Genomic DNA, 19,760 nt, shown 5'->3' on the forward strand with positions numbered 1-19,760 from the left:
CTGCTGACAGCCCTTGTGATTCTGGAGTGATACTTCGGAATTGAATAATCAGCCAAGTCCTTCTCTAAAGCAACAGATGAGTCTCTCTCATTTGTGCTATCAATTGCTCCCTCCTACTCCGAGGAAAATTGTTTTGTTGTTGTTTTGAACTAGGTAGTTCATTCTACAGACAAGGCTGTGCAATTTCCATTTGTGCACTGAGAATCGGTTCTGAAAGGTTGGGTTTTTTTCAAAAATTACCTCTGTTTTCTGTTTATTTTTTAATTTAATATGAAACATGTCAGTATTTCAAACTTTAAATACAGTTTTTACTACATTGAAGAGCATATTATTATTATCTGTCTCTGGTAATATGCATTTGCCCCTGCTGTTAGACCCCCCACAAAGGGGCTGGTCTTACCTTCCTGATTTGAATCCCTAATAATTCCACTTAATTTTGTGTGTTAAACCTATGGGAGAAACCGAAAGCAGAATCTGACCAAAAGGTCTTTGCCAATAATATCAAAGAAACTAAAAAAGAGTCAGGTCTTTAAATCTGGATAAACATACTGTGGAGGAAATGTGGAGGAAAGAAAAAGAGAACCAGCTTTGATATCTAACTCAACTAAAGTGAAAAACAAAATAAAAACTTTGAAGGTGATGTAGGTGGTCACACAGTGCTCTGGCTCTGTCAAGAGACACCAGCTGAGCAGGGTCACAGTCCCAGCAGGAAAGCCTTCACGACTTACATGTGCGCTTTAAGAAACACAGCTGGTGACTCAGCAAATTATTACCTGATAGGAACCAGTTCAGCGAAGTGGGATCTGAGTGTCAGGTGGAAAACCTCTGTCTTCCCAACGATACGTAAAGTCAAGGTTCTGTGCATTCACAGTGATGATGCACTGCTTCCAAAACCAGGTGTGTTCGATCCTGGGCACACTCTCACTCAATGAGTTAGAGTATGTTAAAATACTATTTGCAATTTAACTGCGCCAGGTCAACTACTGAACTAAGTAGGATCACCAAATTTGTGAAGTGAAAACTTTGGGAAACCGCACATATGCAGATTTTTGATAGCTGGGGTAGGAAGAAAATGAGAAAACTGCTTCTTTTTATGTTCCCATCCCCATCTTTCACCTTTTCCTCAAACAACCATCAAACATTACTCCACCCAGCCATACATCCCTTTCCTGACCTCTTAGCAGCCCTCTCACTCTTAGCTACTTGACTTGCCTCTCTTTTCCTTATCTTTTTTAATCTTAAAACCATGCAGCTCATCTACCTCCCTTGGCTTCCTGTACTGTTGTTACAGTGCTGCTATGGAAGGGTGTCTCTCCTGCTGTCAGCTTGCTTCCTCTCTCCTCTGGGTCCAAATGTACCTTCTCTGTTCCCAGTCTAAAATAGCATGGCAGACGAACATAGACTCACTATTAATTTCTTTTTTTTTTCCATGGACACCCAAAAGAGAAAGGAGAAGCCCAAGATCTATCTTTTGCTACAATCAAAATAATTCAGTGATGTGGGACATCCATCTGGCTTAAACAAATAAGTCTTTAACACTTGATTTCTCCTAAGCGATTATCTCCTATATTCTCCTTCCTTCACAATTGTTTTTTTGTAGTCTTCCACTGTCAGTGGGCGTTGGGGCTTTCTAAGTTTTTTGCTGGGTGTCAAGTAATTCAAAAGTGTAGAAGGCTCAGCACTTATGGACATTTTACTTCAGCAGTGGCTTTAAGAAAAATTAATGTTTCCTCAGTAGGCAAGCACATGGTTCATGTGATACGGCTTAAAAGCATGATAAAATCGAACCGAATAGGGGAAACAATAGCAAGCTGCTGGACAGGAAAATAAAACCAAGATAAGAAGAGACAAAAGTCATCTTTTCTGTTTGTTTGCCTTCATAAATTTATGCCAGGATAAAATACATTGAATTCTCGATCTTGTTTTTGATTCTTCCAAGGTAGTGTTGAAATAAAGTGCCCTGAATTGGCTATTTTTCATTTGTTTGTTTGCAACTTCCTCCAACAATAGTCTTGATTAAAACCTTTTCTCCGAGAATTGCTGGTTTTCTTTTCCATAACGGAAAACCTCGACCACTTACAGAAATAAGTAGGTAGTGTCACAGATCTTATTTTGCTGTTCCAGGTTGCTCTGAACCCCTGGGGATGAAATCAGGACATATACAGGACTACCAAATTACTGCCTCCAGTGTTTTCCGAACACTCAACATGGACATGTTCACTTGGGAGCCCAGGAAAGCCCGGCTGGACAAGCAAGGCAAAGTTAATGCCTGGACCTCTGGCCACAATGACCAGTCACAGTGGTTGCAGGTAAAGTTTCACAGACGTTTTCCCAAACGTTTATCTTCTTTGTGTTTCAGGTATGGGGAGGGTTGACTGGTTTAGGATTATACTCATGTTCTTCAGCTTCTGAGTGTAACCATCCTAACTCTGCCGCATGTAGATGATGAAGCTATGAAAGCCCACACAGATCTTCATGTCTTTGGAACCTTGGTTGCAGAAAACCCTGCTCAGGGAAACCTTCACCTCCACTAGCCAAACCTTACAAGTTGCCCAGCAGCCATGAATTTTCCTTTGTTAATGGACACAAATAGTAGTTGCAGATCTGTTTCACTGGCTTCTCCTCTTTTGTTGAGAGATAAATGATATTTTTTCTCCCCTTCTGTTCTTCCAAAGCTCCCTGGAAAAGCATATTCACTTCAGCTTTGTGCACGTTAGCAAATCTGGCCCATAGAAATTACCTTTGTCTAATTGAGACTGCTAAAAATTACCTTCCGACATTGCTCTGAAGCTAGCAAGACTGATTCAGCACTTGAATTCATTATAAAGCTGTGCACAGGGGTTGTTTTCAGCCTGGGAGTGATTTATACAAGTCAGTAGTATGCTAATGTGAAAGATTGCAATAAATCACCAGTATGGAAGCCTGTTTGACCAGTCGCTGATACATTTACATTTTTTGAACTGTTGAAAATAGCAGTCTTTTGAGTCAGCTGCCAGTTTGCAGTGCAGTTCTCAGTGGGAAGCTCAATAGCAGTAGACGTGGCGACTAACCCCCCGCAATCTTTTCACATATAAATTATGACATATTAGCTTTTTTACCTACAGTTGCTAAGCAATTTAGCAATATGATTACTATCTTTTCTCCAAGTTTACACATGTACTGAAAGGAAGGGGCAATTGCCTTGTCTATTTAATTTTTGAGTAACTGAATATCATGGGATTTGTTGAAAGTTTTTTAGAGCAGCTTGTTGAAACAGCAGTTAGTAACTTCTGGAGAGGAGGAAGATTTTATTGCTGTGTTTTACGGTGGAGAAGCAGATGAAAATGTTTCTCCACGTAAAAGAGAGGCAGTTTTATCATATTTAGCCCTATCAGTGATACCAAGAAACCAAGGGTGTGCAGAGTCTCCACAGAAATATCCTGTGATGTGTTATTCCTCCTGTGGGTGACAGTAGATTTTTAATTAACTAGAGATGGCAAGGGGCTGCAGAGCTAATTCTTACATTCTAAAGTTTTCCATTCTGTTCTAAGTCTTGCTGTACTTGAACCTACCTGAACCTTCAAATTGAATCTGACCATTTGCACGGTCTCTGCAAGTCCTTGAAGTATCAGGCATCCTTTTTTTTATCTGGTCAAAAGAAAGTTGTGAAGAAATATTTGTCTTTTATTTTATTTGTCATATGGCTATGATATGAGTTCGGTAACTTCACAGGAAAATGACCAATTTAGTTATTGGTCATTATACTTACAATATTTTTCCAAAAGAGTATGATAACATTTCTTGTTTGAAAAAAAACAGGTGGTATTAAAACCACTTGTTTTTTCAGTGCTGAAACTGATTGTTAACTTGTCCTATAGGCTGATTGTTTTTAATTCAGTCCACGAGTAGAGATGGGCTCACATGCTTCAAGTTTAGGTAATGATTCTGTAAGAAAGACATGCCTATCATTTAAATTCATCTGTTCATTGTTGTTCTCTTTGCTGTTTTTTCTTTAAAACGTAAAGTATTGTATTGTAACCTTTTAACACACTGACTGCAATTTTATCATAATGCTGCTTTCATAGAGTTTAGTCAAAACACATTTGTAAGAAAAAGCATGTCAAAGCAAACTCATTTGTAAGCTTTTTACCCTCAGCAATTACATATTACAAGGAATGATCCCAATAGCAATGCCATGGTACCCTAAAACGGGCTTAAAGAAAGACATGGATTTCTGGATTTTGCTAAAGTAGCTGGCCTACCAATATGATATTTCACAGTGTTAGCCTTCCATGCCTATTGAATTTTCTCCACATGCCTTATTTGGTTTATCTTCTGTAATCTTCACTAGAAAGCCTATAAAATCGGGTAAAAGCCTACTGAATGCCTTTAACAATTATTGTTGTAGTATGTGGTGTGTGGATGACTTGAACAGATCTGTTCTGACTTACAGTTATTTTGGGGGATCCATGCCAAAATGCCATTGCTATCAACTGGTCCTCTGAAAGCTTGTGTGCTGACACATATCTTGGAGTGCCTGCTGAGATAATGGTTGCTGAGAGGTGATGTTTGCATCATGTGCATAAATGCTACTTGCTACTATGGGCAGTTCACAGCACTTTTGGACGAACCCTAGAGATAAATTCTTCTCCATCATGAGCTGGGGTTGTTTTACTCGGTTTCCTGTCAAAAAGGAAAATGCTGACACTTCTATGTATTCTAAAATGTAGCCATTAACAAGTATGCCCTTTGTTTTAAAGTGTTCTGGATTGCTACATCCATAATTTAGCTCCAGAGGGCAGGAATATGAAGTATTATGTGGCTCCTCACACAGACTGTGTATTTTTGGGTTCAAGAAGAATACCGACCTTACTGGTGCTGCCATTGTTGAGCTCCAGGTTCCCCACACAACACTCCTTTCCACCAAACACCATCATTAGTAATGGAAGAAAGTATTTTTGTGATGTGGGGAAAAAGTTAATGAGATTAGATGACCAAAATCGTACTTTTCCAGCTCAGCCATAATCTGGGTCTGAATTCCCCCAGGCACTTGCTCAAGGGTACTCTTGGCATTCCCTTAACGATGATGCTGCAGAAGCCATGTCAGCTACCTGGCCTAATTCATAGGACAGGAGCTTCCATCAGCTTAGGTAACCTGCCTCTTTAGTGTCCCTGTACTCATCGCAGTTGAAATATCTGCAGTTTGGTGACACAGAACAACGTAGCTGTTCAGGATGGTACCGCATTGAATGCAAATAATCAGTTCCAGCAACTCTCTCTGCTTCTGAATACTTTTCTATAGGGATTCCCTTCCTTTGGAGACACGTCTGTGAAATTATCTGAATAACAGTAAAGTTAAAGGCTGGGGGGAGGTGGGGAAGTGAAATTAAAAAAAAAAAAGTAATGGTTTGCTTCCCGTAATTATGTATACACTTAGCATAAACTAAGCGAGGTAAAGCATTTCTGGTTAATTACTGACAAAAGAAAGAAAAGCCTAAACTTCACTTTCCTTCAAGGCAGTCCCTTTCCCTCATTACTTTGATTTGCTTGTCAGCATCATTTGCTACCATGAACCCGTTCACAGGCTTTCCTGGGGTCTCTTGCTGAACTACCATGACGAGGGTGCTTTGCCAGTTTAGGGAGTGCTTCTGCTCCTCCTGGACACAGTCCAGGACTGTCATTCCAGCCGATCACCCCACTTCCCATTTCTTCAGTTATTTGACATTAAAGGAAGTGTTAAATTACTTCCCGCCTTATGCCCAGAATGAGGCTATAAAGTTTATTTGAAATGATTCCTACTGATGCATCCTCTCAGATGCTTGGTGACTGCTCTTGTAAACAGATTTTCACCACTCTGTATCTCATTTTCCTAGCCGACACTATCATTCAAAAGAATTAACATTTTCCTCAAAATCCATTCCCACTCTACTATGAATTTTCTGCAGTTATAAATTATGAAATCAGGACAGCGGCTTAAACTCCCTTTTCTCTATTTACTGTTAGTCAAGTTTTGGTGTTTTAAAATATTTCCTTGTTTCTGCTAGATCAGCAGATGCCATATCGTCATTGTATTGATTTCCCACTCTCTCTCACTGCCTAATAAGGACAGCAACACCTTGTACTTTAATGCCTTTGCCCGTTTGTCCTTTGCCTGGTGTTTCAGCAAGTAATTTCTCTGATGCTGTTTCTCTGATCTACCATCCTCTGCAATATTCCTTGCAACTGAGGCATCTCAGTTCCTTTGGTGTCTCCAAACACCTGGAGCTTTCTTCTCCCTCCCAACCATCTCCTTTGCATAGATTGTTTGGTATGTTATCCTAGTTCTAACTTCCTAATTGTACATGGGTATTGGTAGTTTTTATCTTAAAACCAGTGCTGTGCTGGGTTTTTTGAAGGCCTGTACGTCTACAAAGCACAGCTGGATGAAAAGGATGCCCCTCTTGGAAGCCTGCTGAGGTTCTTTTTATATCTCCCTATTATCTTCAGGTCACCAGCAACACTGCAGTAGTTTTATGTTTCTAGTTGTACTTGAAACTTTAAAACAGTTTACTCAGTGCAAAAATTACTTTCATCTGTTTGCTTAGCTTGTATTTTGCTGCAAAGCTCGTGGAAGGTTCTGCAGCTTGATGTGCATGGGAAATACAGTTTATTCACAGTTCTTATATATACTTACCATCCCTTAAATAGTAGAGTGGAGCAACAAGCAATGTCTTGTTCTAATGTTTCTCTTGCTGATTGTATGTGATGGAATCAGCCAAGCACTATTAGGGAAAAACCAGTTGCTGGTAAAGATAACAGATTTTTTGAAGATTGGCAAACCTACACATTTTTAAAATGTGATAATTGCCAGTAGTGTTGGGTTGGGTTGGGTTGGGTTGGGTTGGGTTGGGTTGGGTATTTTCCTGCCAACCTAATCTCCAGTATTAGACAATATTACTGAGATTTTTCATCAACACCGTTAGAAAACAATTGTCTCAGTGCTGTAGTTGACTTATTCTTCCAGTTTAATACATGATCATCTTTTATACATCACAAAGTCTCTTGTTTGAAAACAAAGGCAAAATGGTATTCCAAATATTTACTCACTTCTTGTTATATAGATGCAAAACCATCTCAATCTACAAAGTCTCATGCCATCATAGGATCTACTTATCTTCATTGTCCAGCATTTATTTACAGTGTTTAAGCTTCTAAGTGATCAAATAAAAGAGATGTTATTTAAAGGCTAACCCAGACCCAGCTTCTGCTCAGTCCTTCTTATAGACCACTCCTACAGAAAGTAGATTTTCCAATATTTACAAAACTGGGCAGTGCTTTGCACCACTGAAATTGTCCAAATACTAAGATAAATGAGGATTAAGAGAAGACAGAGGGTAACTATGCCTAATGCTATGTCAGCTCCAGCAGCCTCATGCAGAGCACAGCTAACATGAGCCTAGAGAGACAACCCAGACCTTTTTTTGCATCTCACCAAGTTATTGGCTATATAACCTGATGCAAAGGGACTAAAATACAGTAATTTTTAATTTTTCAGATTCAATATATAAAATTTACATATGCAATTTATAGATATCTTAAAATATCTAATTGTAATTATTTGCTTAGGCTCCTTCTATAGTCAATGGAAAGAGGACAGCACTATCAGGGAATAATTCATCCTACCCTAAGTAAGAGACTTACATTTCCTATTATGAATCACCCTGGAAATATACCTTTACTCTGTTAGCCACAGAGAGATAGACAATTAGCTTAAACTAGAAGATGAATTTTTGAATGATGAAAGTTACGCGAGGTGAATCCTTCCCTTTTTTAATATGGGAAGAGAACATCATTATTTTTCATCTCATATTGGTTAGCTGAGCTTATTTTAATGTTGTTGTTCATTCTGCCACTAAAAAAAAGGAATGTTGTTTCCTGTCTCTCATGTGGTATTTGCTTCTCGTCTATTATTGCACCTGCCTCTTTTTCTCCTTTTTTGTTGTATTAACCTGTTTATTTGTAATGAATTCTGCAGAGGCTTACTAGATAGGAAATCACTATACTGTAGCATTTCCTAAATGCTGAAAACAACTTATAAGGAGAAAATTGTGTGGATCGTTTAATTATCTTTTGAATTGTGTTGTTAGCAAAGCAAGCATTAATACCAATACTGGTTAAAGTAACCAGCTGTCTGTCCACCAGCTTAAATATTTTATTTTAACACCCACACTCTGGAAAAAAAGAAAATGCTTAACAACATCTTAATTAAAAAAGGACTTGAAAGACCCAAAATTGGAATAGAATAAAATGTTAGCTTAAGACCAATCTAGTAATTAACATAACGAGGAAATTACATGACTTCTAGAAGGCTTGGACTGCTAAGTAGTGTGTTGTGACTGGTCTTTGAAAGATACAGTATTCTATGGGAATTGTAGGCTTAATTATAACACATTATAAACAAAGGGCATGTATCTTTCTCCACAGCTTCAATAAGCCACAGCCATCACCAACAGATCAGGAGAGGAATCAATATGTCCTTTACATGTATAGCAACAAAAGGTCTCTCTCATTCTTCAGATGCAAAGTTGGTATTGTTTTTTAATTATAATTTCTTACAAGCAGAAAAGTGAGTTCTCATGTATTACATTTTCAGATGGCAAAAGACAAGTTATGCAGAGATCAACCTTTCCTTGTGCCATGCTTTTTATTGGGATACTGAAAGATATTTGTAGTCAATATTGGTCATTTTATCTTTTCAACTCAAAGTCATCTTTTTCTTTTCTTGTGGTTCTTGGCAAGGCAGCTGTCATTTTCTGCTTGAAGGTCTTAACTTGGACACTCAGCTTTGGCATCTCCTTAGCCTTATGCTTACCTCAATGAGGAGCTTCGCAGAGTAATATTCTGTTCACACAGTCTGATAGTTCACAGAATGCAGCAACATAACAGGGTGGGTTGTGATTAAATTATTAATATGGATCTTCTGTTTTCCACACTTTGCCAGAAACACACTATAGATAAATTTCCCTATAAAAAGCAGCCAGTGGTAGAATAAGGTAGTAATGGACAAATAGTTCCAAGTGATTTAGTCAAAGACAAAAGCAGGTAAAGAGAGATACCCGGCTTCTAAATTGCTCACCGTTAAATTTACCTACTTCACACTGCCTAGGCTAAAATGCCAAAGAGGTCACGTTACTGACTCCTTCTCTTGCCCATAAACCATAGACTTAAGTTTGCAACTAGATGATCACTGTTTGCCTTTAGGACAGTGTGTAGCTCGAAATGAACAGCAAGCTTTTTTTCTTTCTTTTTTTTTTTTAAATTCTGATCTCTCCATATGTTGCCAATGCTTTTTTAACACTACTAACAAACACATAGCTTAGAGAAATGGTATTAAGAGGTATGCCTTCACTTCCAAGTTGTAGTTACCTACCAGCAAATATTTGATGGCCGTTCCAGAGGTCGAACTCTAACCCAGTTTTTGCCCCAAATCATTTCAAGTTAAACGCATTATTCACATTAATAATGTCACTAAATTGTGCATTTCAGCATTGCCCTTCCTAAATTGCTTTTGACTTTGCAAAGCTTTCTTCTGCAATTCATTTTATGGAAATGTTTATAGTGGTAATTGAATTTAAGCCTTGAAATTAAATAAGGCAGCATGAAATCTTGGTTTATTTTGCCTTTTCAATGGTGTATTTAGGCTGTATTTTATCATTTAGGTAAAGAAGTCTAGAGTCTTGCTAGAATCACTGATTTTACTCTGGCCAAATACAAGTTGATTCTTAGAAGGAGAGGCAGAGTACAGAAGCTCTTTGTTGCAAGGTGTCCAGGAAATAGGCAACAAATAAATACAGCATGGTTATTTCCTGGGATAAAATTTGCATGACAACACCTCCATAAACAGATACAAAGGAAAGAGTCCGTCTGAACGGTATATTAGCTATGGTTAAGATTTTATAGGAGAAAAATATTTCATTGCACAAAGTCCTACTCTGTTCAGTAAATTATATTCCCTTATGCTCTCTGTTAAGTCTTCAGCAAAAAATGAGGGGTTAACTCAGTGTTCCAGAGCCTATCTCTGAAACATAACAAATTCATCATCACTACCAAAAATTACTTGAGAAGTTTCCATAAACAGTTGAATTATGACTAGCTCTAAAGCATTGCAAGAGAGTACTGTCAGTTCCCGTACTGACTTGTAGTTTTTCCCTGTGTGTGACTCCCCTGCAGATGAAAGTTAAATTGAATAATGACCCATTTCCTATTACAATAACAGTTTTTGATCTTGCTTTAAAAAATCCTGGCGTGTAAGTGAAAACTCTCTGGTTGTTCTGAATTTTGATGTACATAGGATTTGAGTCTGAAGTATTTCTTGTTACTGTGTATTTACACTGGAAATTTTGCTCTTACTTGACGCCAATAGCAGAACCTTCTGAAAATGGCATGCATTAAATTTTAATGGAAAGACGTTAGTTTTTCATTGTTTTAAATTCCTGCCTGTTTTACCTACCTATCCTTTCCACTGATTTGAAATAATGTTCTGTCTCTATTTGTGAAACAAAACAATATTTTCCTTGCCCTCTCTTAAAATAACAAAATGGCTACAAAATTGGCTAGATAGGAATACATAAGGAAGGGATGCAAATGAGTTTCTTATTTGTGCCGCCTTCTTCCATGGCAGTGTTTCAAAATAGCATCCACTTTTTCCTAATAAAACTGTTCATTGTTTTCGTAGCTACTTCTGAATTAGTTTTAGACTCAAGCACAATTGGACACAATTCTCGCCCCACAATACTTTCAGTCTCAGCAAGACAAAAGGATGACAAAGAAAATACAGATGAGGGAGAGAACCACCGAAGCGACCTTGACAAGGTCAAGTATCTTTAAGCAGCAAAATATACCTGATGTAAAAACAGATGAGAAAAAAGCCAGTGCAGGATGAAAGCAAAAGAATAGAGTGGAACTGGTCCAGTTCTGCTTTCTGATAGCTTGATGCTTTTTTAACTGGACTGTGCTGTTTTTATTAGCCCTGCACGTTTGTTCCCAAATGTTACTTCTTGACTAAGCAAGACACTTACATGCTCTTCATATATATGTAAAGATCTTATGAGTAAAATATACAAAGGGCTTGGAAAGCTATTCTCCACTGAATAGACCTCTTAATTTTGCATTAGTATTATTTTAGTCTTTACGCCACTTTAAAAGCAGTGAAGCTGTATTACAAGATTCTGGTTGACTTCAGAACGTGTTTGTTCAAAATCTGCTATTCATTTTCTTATTCTGTTCCCTACATAAAGTAGATAGAAACAGATCAGTTCCTACCTTAGCAAATGGTGAGCAGAGATCATATCTTTTTTGCTAAGTAAATAATGACACAAAGACAAAGAAGTAGTGGTGGCAAAGGAATCTCAAATTAATCTAAATTATAAGGCAACAAACTACCTTGCAGCCTTCTTCAGAGGAGGGGGAAAAGTGTTTAACCAGGCTGACATTTACCTAGCAGTAAGCAGAAAAATGAAAAAGTCCTATCTCAGCATGTTAAAGCATCACATAAAGTAGATACGCACATTTCTCTTGCTGTTCCTGAATCTCTAGCCTATTCATTGGTTTCATCATGTACTTTTCCCCATTAACATCCCAATCATAGTTTAGTGTTGTTCTCAGCAGAATACTTAATAGCTTGGCTTTTTTGTTTTTGGTTTCCATGTTAACTCAGGTGTGTCTATATAGCAATGTATTGTGCAAGACCCTCTTTCCACTCTGCTTGATAACATTCATCCTGCTTGATCCTCAAGTAACGCAAGAGCAGTTTCCCTGTCCAAAAACATGACGTAAGAGAAAAGTCTTAGCAGGAAAGGTGAGAAAGAGAGGAGAATTTAAAAGGGAAATCACAGCAGACACAAAAATACTGCAACTAAACATTTCTTCAATTATCTGGGTCTCGTTCAAGAGCACCTTGAGACTTGTAATATAGAGTGTCAGAACAGGCTCTCGTGGGAATTTCCTCACTGATTTTGGGCTTGTGTCTGTGTGTACACCTACTCACAGCTCAGACTTACTCAACAGGCACAAAGATAGAAATAGAGGCAAATTTTCTCAGAAAACAGCCAGGTTTTTTAATCTATAATTCATCTTTGATGTCAGGGCAGAACTGAGATGATATCTGAGTTGACAGTGCTTGTGCTCACATTTGATAATTTTCTCTACAATAAGTCAGATAATAGGTTATTTTAAAGGAATGCATACTTTAAAAGTTAGTCCTTGGAATTACAAGAACTTCCTGCCTAATTATGTCCTATACATAACCAAGTCTTAATTGCTTTTGTTGTTGGAGTGATCTCCTTAGAAGCTTCATGTTTAATTAACCACAAGATATATTAATCCTATTTCAACCCAGCCTTTCTTTGTTGTATAATTAAGCAGAAAAATATTTTCACAATTAGAAGTTAATTCTATATATAGCTAGTAAAAGGAAAACACCTCTGTAAAAAACATAGATCTGTTATTTCTATTGGCAAAAGTAAAAATATTCAGACCTATCTTAATGGGTCATCTTTGTTAAGAAGTAATGAGAAATAGAACACACCAATACTGTTTTCAGCTAAGAAGTATTAGGAAGAAAACTATCAGAATGTTTTTTAAAGGCCTTACTGGAGATGGTTAATGATCTCCCTTTAGCAACATCAGAAATACTGCAAAGGTATGGTACAGTATTTATAAATATAGGAACAGACCCTCACTGTATACTCCTTTATCTGAATTTATTTTTATTGACTTTACTTTGGGCGTTCCTCAGTTTATTTGTACTTCTTATGTCTTATTTATACTTCAGTTACACTGAACTCGAACACTGCTGCTTTATACCAGATATACAAATACTGTGGATTCAGTTTTGTGTTTTCCTACATAATGCTGAGCATCTTCAACTTCTAGAAACCTCAACAGCACATTGGAGAAGTAGCTAAGACTTGCTTTTTTGGAGAGGTGTCAGGCAGCTTCAGCTGATGTTGTTTCATGGATCCAAATGATAAAAGTAACAGATTTTTAGAAGGTGGTTTATTGACTCACTAGCTAACTTACATGGCAATGCTGAGACTGTAAAACTCAGTGAATTGGCAAAGCATAGATGCCTCCAAACTCAATAAGGGCCTCAGAGCACAGCAGTCACATAACTGAGAGCGGCATACAAGTCCACCACGGAAGAAAGCCATATTGTTTTCAGTGTCTCATTGAGCCTGTGAAGGTTCTTCATCCACTTCAACAGGATCTCTGGAAATACCATTTTTTTCTTCGGTATATAAATACATGTTGCATGCTAATACATGTACAGTAAACGGGGTGAGCCTCAATCAAAGCATGTGGACATCACAACAATGATGGATCGCACATTAGGAGAACGTGAGCCAAATCTAAATGAGCTAATGGGATTGATAGCCTGACCATCGGTAGGGAGGTGCCTGGAGATGAACGAACGAACGATACATTCATTTTGCTCCTTAGTCAAGCTTGCCTGTTTCCTGCCTACAGATCTATCTCCACTGGGAGGACTGCTTTACTCAAAATAAACCTCAGAGCTGCTTTAAAACAGCTGCCAGTTTAGTTATTAGTGGTTGACCGTTTTTCACAGCATCTGCCACCAAACCGCTTATTCTTTTCCCCCAAATGTACATCGATATAAATTGCAGGACCGCAGTAGGATTTGCTTTGTGTTCCGAAATACATCAGAGGGGTTGTTTTTATTTGAGAGGAGCTTAGAAGTCTTGCTTTCCAAGGTTCACAGCAATAATTCATAGTCCTAGAAAGTGTTTTGATATTAAAAATTAAATCTCTGTTTTATGAGAATTAATGGGTTATTTGGGAGTTATTATAAGAGAGTTTTAACATGGTTCCCTTTATTTTCTTTATTCCCCATCCTGCTGTATGTAATTTTGTGTTGCTAAGGCAATCTGACTCTATATATATAAGAAAAATAATTTTTTTGTAATTCTAAGATAATTTTCCATTTAAAATATATATCATAAATAAACCACAAGATATTGAAGGAAGTATCTTTTGAGACTTTCGCATGTCTGAGTTACTTTATATCTCTGCAGATGCATATGGGGAGGATGCAATCTTTCTCCTTTTTCCACTATATTTTTTTAAATTTTCTGATTGCTTTCCACTCATAGTAAAATGTCATAAAATATTATCTGGTTTTAGTTCTAATGAAACAATAATGACACCCACTATCAGGGCAAGAGAGGATAGGTAGTGAAGGACCGCAGTATTGTATTTTTTGACCCTCTGAAAAGTCAAACTTCAAATTGAATAATAGCATTCTGGGAAAAAATGGAGCAATTGGAAATACATGTTATCATGTTGAGTAACATCTAACTCTGTGATTTAAAAAAGTCTATTTTTCCATCTATTCCATCTATTATGGAAGCTCACTCGGAAGGTAGAAGTTGTGGCTAATCAATTTACATTGCAGTCCTCCCACATTGCATGAGCCTTTCCATTTCATTTTGACTGAAACAAGAACTGAATTCTGGGAATTAGATTTTATTTCTTGTATTAAAAGATATAAGCAAGTTAAACTTTAATGCACAAGAAAATAAATGAAAACATTAAAATTAATTATTCAAATTCAATCTGTTCCTCAGTTTTACAGAGAACTGTAAATCTCATTTGAGCATTGCACTTCAGCCATTTAGGCAATGTGGTCTTTAAAACTGGAATAGAGACTCTGTATGAGGAGCTTTCTAGACAATTTGATCATCTGTCACTTTGCATTGTATCACTCCATTATTTCACAGATTAAAGGGAAATGCATAAGAAGAAACTCAATCCATTATTCTAAGAAAGCATTGTTTATAAAATACAGATCTCTTCACTGAACTGCGCTTGATTTTAATGGTCATGTAGCAGGGATAAAAACGAAGGCAGGCAGTTCTGTTATTTTGTTACATTAATTAGTTTATCACACCAACTTTAGGACCACATTGCCCACAAAAGACTGTAGGAGCTATTTGGGAGGATTTTTAGAGCTCAGGAACTGCCATTAACTAACCTATTACAGTAATGTAAAATGTTTGGGTTTTTTTTTCACAGAAACATTAATGTCCAAGTTAAACAATGTCTACTTGAAGCAGAAGCAGAAGTAAAAGAAGCCAGCTAGTGTATGTTCAGATATGGGTGGCAGCATGCTGATCTTCGCTCTTTGAGTTAGACTGAAGAATCGATGCTGTGATGTTTCAAAAATAAGTATTACAAGTCTGATCCAGAATGTAGTGAAGTCAGTGTAAATGCTGGTATTTATTTCTGTATATTTTTGCCACGGAACATAGGATAATGACTGGGAATAAACAGTGTCATGCACAGCAACCCCTAGTCATACACCTCTACCTTACTAGAGCAATCGCTCCTGTTAAGCACAAGATTCGTTCTCCATACCATCCTGCAAATGACTTCTAGCTCAGTTGCCTAAAGTACTTGACAGACTTTTACCAATTTGGTTTTGAGTTGTGGGGGTTTTTTTTAACTTTGAGTCCAATCTTCTAAGTTATCTGTATGTAACATAACAAAAAAAGTCACAAAAGAGTATGTAGGAAGCAGGTTGGGAATGCAATATGCAGTATTTTTCACAATATAAGAATTAAGTGGGTTATATGAGATTAGCAGGCAGCAGGTTTATACAAATAAAAGGAAAGATAGCCACATTAAGAGCTAGCAGTGAGCTTACTATAGTAGTGGTAGTCCATAACACTAGCCACCTATAGATGAACTGAGGATTTAGGAATTTCATGCTTTCTGCACCCCCATTTCTTCTCTGTACTGCCTGTAAGTGGATAATAAGATACTGCTTGTTTGCATGGGTAAGGGAAGTATGTGTGACAAGAATTTAGAGGGCATCAACAGTGGGAGTCAGGTTTTAGGAGGTGGCTTTACACAATGCATGATAGACCAGAGAAACTCTGACAAATTATTTTGTGGCTGTGAGAAGTTGATTTGAATTCAAGGGAAGACTGGACATGAACTCATCCAGTTCTTACAGGAAGAAATCCATTAGGAATTACTAAATAAAAAAAACACATGAGGCTCAAGAAATTCCCATACCTGAAAATTAATGGAGACTGCAGGTGTATTAGGCCAACATATATGTATATATTTTGCCTTTTGTATCTTGGCCACTTTTGGAAGCCAAATACTGGGCCCTTGGTTTGCACCAGCTTGTCCTCTTCTGTCGGTCTTTTACAGAGACATTTACCATACAAGCAAAGGTGCCACAGTCAAAGAAAGGGAAAAATAAACTGACAAGAAGGTTGGGACAGCATAATGATATTTCATTAACATGATGTTGTTTTTGTTTTTGTTTTTTTTTTTAATTTTCAGGTTTCTGTGTGATTCTATTGTTGGGGAAACTTCTTTCAAAAATTCCTGTTTCATTTAGCTGGAAGTAAATGCTCAGTGCTTCAGGCCAAATACAAGACACATGTTTCTGTAGTCTAACAATCAAAATAGTTTTCTGCACTGAGCTTGCATAATCTGATTGACTCAGGAATAGTGTTAAAAGACTACTTTATAGATGCTACTCTAATTTTCTAGAACGTTCAGGTTTATTTCTGCAGAATCATATCCTGCAACTGTCGCTCCAGTTTACAGTAGGGCTTTTCCTGTTTTATAACCCTGTAAAAAGATCATTTCAGTATGATTCCTTACTGTGCACCAGTGTGTCTGTATTTTTCCTAACTCTATTTAGCCAAATCTAAGCAAGTCACTGGCACGCCATCTCTCTAGCCTCTCTTAAAGCGAGGCAAAGCGCAGTTACTGCTTTCCTGAGATGCCCGTCTGGGAGATACTGAACGAATGGCCCTCAGGAGGAGACTGTTCTCTCCATTGACTCTCCATTCACTCTGCTGAGTTGACATGGCTAGCTTTGGTTAGGAGCCTGCCTTTCAGGAAAAAATAAGTTAGTCGAGATGAAGCCTACCCCAGCTTATCATTCAATACTTTTATTTGAAGTCATTTTAATATAATTATCCAACTGATTTTATTTCAATATTATTAGGGTAATAACTGAAATATATTCCTACACAATAATTTCAGTGCTAAGGATGATATTGTGCCAGCATGCTGTCCCCTGAAATTAACACATGCCTTTTCCAGTTAGCCCTCAGAAAATGAAGAAAATCCTGGGGGTTGGCAATCAGGGCAACTGATTGTGAGGACAGATAATACGAAGAATTTGGAATTTGTTTTTAGCAGATCCGCTGGTTTCATCCACAACACTGGACTGAAAAGGTCCCTAAGGCACCGTCAGGTGGACAAGGAGGACTGCATTAGAACAGGGTGATGAGTACCTGAGGTCTGCCAAGGGGCTTCCTTGTATCTTATAAACCCTCTATGTGTATGTCTTGCTCCTTCAATTTTTATATATTTCATCTCAAGCACTGGGCTGTATTTTGCATTATATAGCTGAAATACCTTCACCATAGAATGAATTACCTATATAAGCAATTAAGCCAGTAGCGAGGAGAACAACCCATTTTATGTTGTTACTTAATTGTTTCATTATCAGTATTTCTAAACTCCTAAATTACAATTATGTGTGATAGTATCAAGCGATCTTCACAATATTGTTTCTGTTATTAAGTAAAATTGCACAGAGTTTACCCTTCATAACGGAATAGAAAAGCTATTGTGTAAATGGACAAAAGGTGGCTTTCCACAGAAGAATTTTGAAGTGTTACTGATGTTCAATGAAATTTTAAAGGTACTGACAGTAGCTTTGATATGTATAAACGACAATATTTTTCAACCTGGTTAAATAAATCATTGGAGAATAGGTAAGATGCTGATAGCAAGCTATGTACAAAAAGCTTAATTTACTGCAACATCCAAATATGTTTGTGGCACATTGATGAGTAAGTAATCAAGGCATAGAACATAATTAGCTATGATGTCCACTATAAATGTTAGCAGGGGAGAAAAAATAGAGATTTAAAATCTGAATACTCAAGTCTGCATGACTTTCTTAGTATCAAAACCACCATTATTAAATGCACTTGCTTTAATAGTACTTGTAAAATGCCATTGTCAGAAGACACTGCACAAATAAGGATGACATGCAGAATCTAGTGTTGGATTACAAATATCACAGGAAGCATAGCTGAGTGAATTCAGAAGCGTGAGCACTGTAACGTGCTTAAGAGTAACTTCATGCAACAAGAGCTTCAATTTTTTTGTGAGAACTCAAAGGAATCTCTTGCTCACACAGAAGCTGAAAGATTTTTCACTCTGCTGTGTTTCACTCTGATCGAGCTGAAGCTCGCAGTAACAAAAATGTGTGATTTAGGCTAAATTGTTATGAGGAAAGACTGGATGCTTGACACTCCATTATAACAATATAAGCTGCTGTAGTAGTTGTGGGGGAACCTTATAGGGAGCAGAAGAGGCAGTAGGAAATTGGCATGGAAATAAGAGCTTGTCCACCCAACAAAGAACAAGCAGGTGTTTATATATATTGTCTGTTCTTGTCATCACTTGAAGGAGGAGGAACTGTTGACTACAAGACGTATTTTTTCTAAGTGTTTGGATTTTTTTTCCCTGGGATGAAGGGTTTAATTTGTGCAGTGGATCAATGGATATTGCATGGATGCTGCAAATTAATGTTTGAAGACTTGTTTAGATATCTTACTTTGTAGTTTAATGTTTTTATCATATTTAGTGTTAATCATTGTACAGGTTTCCAAATTAGTACATATTTGTGCAAATATACATTTTTACAGATTTCAGCAAATATGGAAATATTTATAAAAATATTTAACCTTTCATAATAACATTATCAATGCATTTGCATTTTATTTTTACTGAGTTTTATACACACTTAACAATTATTACGTTGTCCATCCCACACACTGAATAATGTCTAGCAGTGACTCAGCTTTCTTTTGGTTTTGATTGAGTATATGTGCTCACAGGTCTCACCACAAACAAGCTCCAAGTGCTCTCCAGGGTAATTTAGGCAGCTTTGCCCTTCTGAGAGCACCTGAGTCTGAAGACGCTACTGGCTGGAAATTCAGATTCATGCAGAATGACCTGGTGAGGTGCTCAGAGCTCTCGGCAAAAGTCGTGTTACTTTTCGCCTTTTCGCTTTGAGACTGAAGTCTTTCCTCATTCTGCTCACAACCCTCTGCAAGAAAAGTGGCTTGCCTGTTTTCCTGGCTAGAGAATTAAGTTAACAGGATCTGAATTGCAGAAGCTCCAAGTGACTGTGGCTGCTGCTGGCTTCCTCTGGGAATTAGGAACATGTCGCAAGACCTGATGAGCTGTTCTTGATTAGCTGCATCACAAGGGGTGAAGTGGTGACTGTTGTTTTTGCAGAATACATCAAAAGCCTTACATCATGTTGAAATTCATTGATCTGATGCATCACGTTAGATTGGGTGATACATTGCAGTCATGCACAGGTCATACTGCCAGAATAGAAATTAAATCAGTTACCCATTTGAGGTGGGAAAAAATGTTGTCACTCATGGCGTCTGTATTTCTGTTCAAATTTGGGGAGAGATTTTGCTCAATAGCTGTAATCCACACCTTTGCACTTCTGTCTACCATGCCTAAATTGAGGGATTTAGCAGGCGGATAAGGATATCCTGAGGTGCATATTGATTTTATAATGTAAGTATGTCACTTCCAAGACAAAAAAGGGCAGAATATTTAAACATTTTACCAATGAAAAGTAACAGAGGTGCCAGACTCATGTTAAAAGTTGTCAGTCTTACTACAGAAAAATCTGATACAACCTACCTACCTGGAAA

The 19,760-nt window shown here is 37.5% G+C and overlaps 1 protein-coding gene across 2 annotated transcripts in view; it reads left to right on the forward strand.

The window, feature by feature from the left end:
- The window catches only part of EDIL3 (EGF like repeats and discoidin domains 3), a 263,797-nt gene that overhangs the window by 207,228 nt on the left and 36,809 nt on the right, over positions 1-19,760 (forward strand). For both annotated transcript variants that reach the window (XM_075136303.1, XM_075136302.1), the window contains one exon: positions 2,125-2,309. In XM_075136303.1, coding sequence (XP_074992404.1) covers positions 2,125-2,309 — 185 coding nt within the window. The remainder of the gene's footprint in view (positions 1-2,124; positions 2,310-19,760) is intronic.

This window comes from Calonectris borealis, chromosome Z (genome assembly GCF_964195595.1).
Source record: "Calonectris borealis chromosome Z, bCalBor7.hap1.2, whole genome shotgun sequence".
In the NCBI taxonomy this organism is placed as follows: domain Eukaryota; kingdom Metazoa; phylum Chordata; class Aves; order Procellariiformes; family Procellariidae; genus Calonectris; species Calonectris borealis.